Below are 5,237 nucleotides of genomic sequence, written 5' to 3'. Positions count from 1 at the left end.
ATTTATCCGAATTTGAAACTAAGCCTTCTTCTACTCATGTTCCTCCTTCTTTACAGTCTAGAGTCAATTTTCATTGGTGCCCTCCTCTGAGAGGATCTTATAAAATTAATTCAGATGGTTCTTTCCTTTTGGCTAATAAATCTGGAGGTATAGGACTAACCATACATGATTTTGTAGGTACCCACAGTGGCTCAAAATGTATCTACTTAGCAGCAGCTTTGGGTCCAGAGCATGCGGAGTGCAGGGGATTATGGGAGGCAACTAAGTGGTCTAAAGAGCTAAATTTCGAGAAGGCAGAATTCGAATTACACTCAAGTCAGGTGGTTGATGCCTTGACTAAAGACTCTCTCAACATAGATTGGAGAATCAGGAATATGGTTTTAGATATTAAAATTTTATTTTATAGTTTTAGCTCTTGGCAACGTTCGTACGTGCCTAGAGAGAAGAATAAGATTACAGACATTCTATCAAAATATGCAAGATAGATAGAATCAGTAGTGTGTGGTTATTAACACCTCCCAGTTGCATTGTCAATCAGCTGCATGAGGATAAAAACTATGTAAACACCACTTCATAATAAATTTAATGTCCAGTTTCAAAAAAAATAAAATAAAAAGTCGAATTGTCATTTCTAGAATGTCGGTGATAGCCTTAAATTGAAAGAATTAGCTTCTGCTAACGGAGTTAATTAAACCAATTCCCCGTCACCTTAGTGGTTGTCGTTGCCAACAACCATCCACGTGGTTTACGATCAAGTCTTGGTATTCAAGCAACAAGATCACAAAAAAAAATATTGTAGACCTTCTGTATTATATTGTTTAGTTAATATAATTAATTTTTTTATAAAAAAAGATCACAAAAAAAAGACGGGGTTAAACACTTATATATGAAAAAAAAGAAAAAAAAAATCATATCAATTTCTAGCTAGATGTTATCGGTGATTGGGCTTTTTTTTTTCTTTTTCTGTAGAAAAGAAAAAACAAATAATTAAATTACTCTAATAGCCTTGCATGAGTAGCACTAGCTATTTAATCCTCTCTGATTTTATATGCTCAAGTTGCATGCTATTTATATGCTCAAGTTGCATGCGAAAACAATTGTTAAGAACAATCATTCAGGTGGCCAAGACATTAGACGTGCACGCTAATACTATTTGTAGTAAAGACTTGCGAGTAAATCTTCGTTAGTGTTGGTGGGCAAGACGTTAATAGGACGTGCACATGCTAATAATATATGATCACCAAGTAATTAGAACTGATTAGCATTAAAATCAGTTCATATCTGTTCATCCAGTATTACCTGCTGTCAACGGAAATAATCAATCATCCAGCCAATTAGCAACATGGTTAATGGACGTGGGTGGATATCGCATCAATGTTTTAGTCTATGCCAATATTTTAAAGGATCACTAATAATGGCGCCGCGTAACGCCAAGACACTGTTGTGTGGTGTTCATGAAACGGCAAAAACAAAAGCAGAAACGGAATTAAAAATCCAGTAATTTCTTCTCTTTTTGGTCATATTCAGTCGTGCAAACCCGTAGTAACCTTGCCTGACAACTACCGGCAATGTTGCTTCAAAAAAAAAAAAAACTACGGACAATATTGCTAGGATATTCTCACGCTCCATTTGTAAATTAGAAGCTTTGATCTTACAAGAGGATTATCAAAGTTAACTAAATCTATCTATGAGTTTCTGGAAACAAAAACGTCTAAAATAATCAATTATAATGCACCACTACTATTGGTCATTTGATAAAATATCTCCGGACGGTCAATTTCAAATAAAAACAGAATAGTTGAAGATTTCATATCCAAAAGAACGTTAATTAATCCAAACATTATTTATTTTCTTGAAACAGAACTAACTAGACACTATCCAATGAAATCTAAGAGGCATTGCTATAAATAGAGCTCTGTTGCGCATTTAAATCTCATCAACTTTCCATTATCTATCAAGTTAAGTTCTCTTTCTCTTTAAAAAGCAAGTCGATCTTATTTAGGAGGTCGACAAACTTTGGTAGCGAGAGAGAATTAACACATTTCAAGTTAGTTGATTAAGTGGGATTAGAAATGGCAAACCGTACCGGCATTATTTTCTCTACGATCTTTTTTCTTGGTCTAATCAGTATAATGTCTTCCTCGATTGTCGACGCGGTACGTATTCTATCTACCTATAATAGTGATTTTTGAACATAAACATATGTTCTGTTGGTTAGGTTTATTACTATTTATATATTCTATTAATACCGTGCATCGCTCACCCTTTTGGTATCCGAGATTGCTGACAATCTGTCACCAGTTTCCATATTTTTTTATTCCCGTATGAAAGTTGTCCTTTTATTTTCTAATTTTTATTTGATAGACATTTTTCATTTTGAAAATAATTATACAGAGGCGATTGGGTGGTATAGATGTGCTCTCGAAAAACAACCAAAATGGAATAAATGTGCTTTCCAACAATAATAAAGATGGTGTAAATATACTCGCCAACGGAAACAAAGATGGTATAAATATACTCGCAGATGAAAACCAACATGGAGTAAATGTGCTTTCAAATAAGAACAAAGATGGTGTGAATGTACTCGCCAATGGGAACGATGGAGGTGTGAATGTGCTTTCAAACAAGAACAAAGATGGTGTGAATGTACTCGCCAACGGGAACGACGGAGGTGTGAATGTACTCGCCAACGGGAACGATGGAGGTGTGAATGTACTCACCAACGGGAACAACGGAGGTGTGAATGTGCTTTCAAACAGGAACAAAGATGGTGTGAATGTACTCGCCAACGGGAACGACAGAGGTGTGAATGTGCTTGCCGACAAGAACAAAGATGGTGTGAATGTACTCGCCAACGGGAATGATGGAGGTGTGAATGTGCTCGCCGACAAGAACAAAGATGGTGTGAATGTGCTCTCCGACAAGAACAAAGATGGTGTGAATGTACTCGCCAACGGGAACGATGGGGGTGTGAATGTGCTCGCCGACAAAAACAAAGATGGTGTGAATGTACTCGACAATGGGAACAATGGTGGTGTGAATGTAGCCACAAACAAAAACGGAAGTGGTTCAAATGTCGTCACAGACAAAAACAAAAGCGATACAGATACGTATGCGGATAATAACTACGATGGTGGAAATAAATACGGAAATCACTATTAGTGCCCAAACTAGTACATTTACCTCCCCAACTTTTATTTTGGAGTAAAAGGAAGCTGGTAAGAGTACAGGGAAACAAAATGACTAAAGGTTACAAGTTTTCTGGAAGACCACAATTTTCATTTTATTTCTTTTAAGTGGTTGTGTTAGATGTCAATCAAGTTTGTGCCTTGAAGGGTCGTGCAATTGTTTTTTTTAGGGTTCGAATTTGGTTGTTTGTTTTTTTTCTCCTAAAAATAGTTGTTATTTGTTTCGCGACATCTTGATATATTTATGTTATAAATTTTGTTTTTTTATATGGAATTCTTACATTTTTGGGACAATGGAAATAGACGTGTTACTTAATTGATGTCTTTCAAATTGTAATCATTTATTGAAATTTTGATGTATTCATCCCTTTTTCTAAAAGCTAGAAGAAATAAAAATTAAACAAATTATATTTTTAGAAATATATTAAAATTTGGATGTTCGGACATCTGAAGAAAAAAAAATCTGTGAAATTTAATTTAATTTCTAATGTTTAACTTTTTATGTTTAGTGGAAACTTAATTGATTCAAATTACGATCAATCACATATCCAATATAGATAAGGATAATATATACATATAATAGTGTGGTTATTTTGTCTAGGAGTTAGATAAGTGATGAGAGCTCGTATATATGTTTGAAAAGGAGATGATACCAACTATACCACCAAATTTTTCGTTCGGCAGCCTGTATGAAAAAACCTAACACAATTGCAAATAAACCAACTTAATGATTCTTCACAGTATGTCTATATATAGTTTTTTTGTATCTCTATCTCTTCTCAATCAGAAAGTCTAGACTATAGAGTCTGTGAACCTGATTGTTAAGAAGAATACTTGGACGATCTCAAAAATCAATATCCAAATAACTAATCGGAATTCTACCAAGTATGAAACTTGTTATATATCTTTCAAGATGTGAATTCTACAAGAATGAGTCTCGTAATCGATCAAAGTTAATATGAACGTATCTACTAGAATTGAATAGGTACTACTTGTGTAAATCTTATTATAAAGAGAAAAAATATAATACGGAAAAGGAAAAACACAAGACACCAGACGTTTTGTTAACGAGGAAGACACAACATCAGCAAAAAATCTCGGGACCTCGTCCAGGTTTGAACACCAAATTATATTAAGACGCTACATACACCATCCTAATATCAAACTTCGAACTGGAATGTAGTTGAGACCTAATTCACCCTCCAAACAATTTAGTTACAGTCGCGCTCTTTACGTCTCTTGAACCTCACAAGGCTCAACGCAATTTATTCCCTTAGCTGACGTCCTTTTGTTGATAGTGGATTTTTGACGAAGGCTAGATTCATAAAATCACATCGAGAATTGCGTATCTATGACCATGTCAGAATGCATAAGAGGTCTTATGTCTTCTCTTTCCGCAAGAGAAAAAAATTGCAGTTTCATAACCTTGTCAAGACAATGATTCATGACGACAATATCAGAGCCTCTTGCTTAAGAGCTCTCAATATTCTATGTATCTCATGTTGAGCAACTCAGTATCCCTTTCAATATGTGCAATGCGTCTGAAAGATGTTTGGTTCCACAACCATGGCCTGAATAATATTCAGAACTACCATGATGAACACTTCTCATGTCTAAACGATTTATCGCTTCTTGTTAGGTTGTCTGCTAGTAAAGGCGATTAATTAAGATGCTGCTAGACAGGTTGTCTGCTAGTAAAAGGCGTAAATCTAGTGCTAATTCATCTGGTTGAATTCCTAGAAATATTCTGAACGAATATGACGTTGTCATGACCTCTCATATCTCGATCATCTGCATATACTAAATGATGCTAGACAGGTTGTCTGCTAGCACAAAGCATTTAATTAATTCCTTCTAGCGCCAAATTCTCCGGGCGAATACCTAGAAGAAATTCATTAATTAAACGCCAATATTTACTTATTCCGATCCGTGGCGTTTCCCAGCTGAATTCTATGGAATAATAATGAATATTCACTATTCAGGCATAAGGGGCATCTCATAGTAAGCCCCGAGTAAAAGGCACGAGTATATTTAGTAACAATGCTAAAA

General features: G+C 35.2%; 1 protein-coding gene across 1 annotated transcript; it reads left to right on the top strand.

Annotated features, from left to right (window-relative positions):
• The first annotated feature begins 1,958 nt into the window (after window positions 1-1,958).
• On the top strand, window positions 1,959-3,456 carry LOC113331371 (N66 matrix protein-like). The gene is made up of 2 exons (XM_026578083.1): window positions 1,959-2,156; window positions 2,395-3,456. The coding sequence occupies exons 1-2, from the start codon at window positions 2,073-2,075 to the stop codon at window positions 3,160-3,162; spliced, it is 852 nt and encodes a 283-aa protein (XP_026433868.1). The 5' UTR covers window positions 1,959-2,072; the 3' UTR covers window positions 3,163-3,456.
• Window positions 3,457-5,237: the final 1,781 nt, after the last annotated feature.

This window comes from Papaver somniferum, chromosome 1, assembly GCF_003573695.1.
Source record: "Papaver somniferum cultivar HN1 chromosome 1, ASM357369v1, whole genome shotgun sequence".
Lineage (NCBI taxonomy): Eukaryota > Viridiplantae > Streptophyta > Magnoliopsida > Ranunculales > Papaveraceae > Papaver > Papaver somniferum.
Note: the sequence above shows the minus strand (reverse complement) of the source record. Positions and strands in the feature narration are given on the sequence as shown.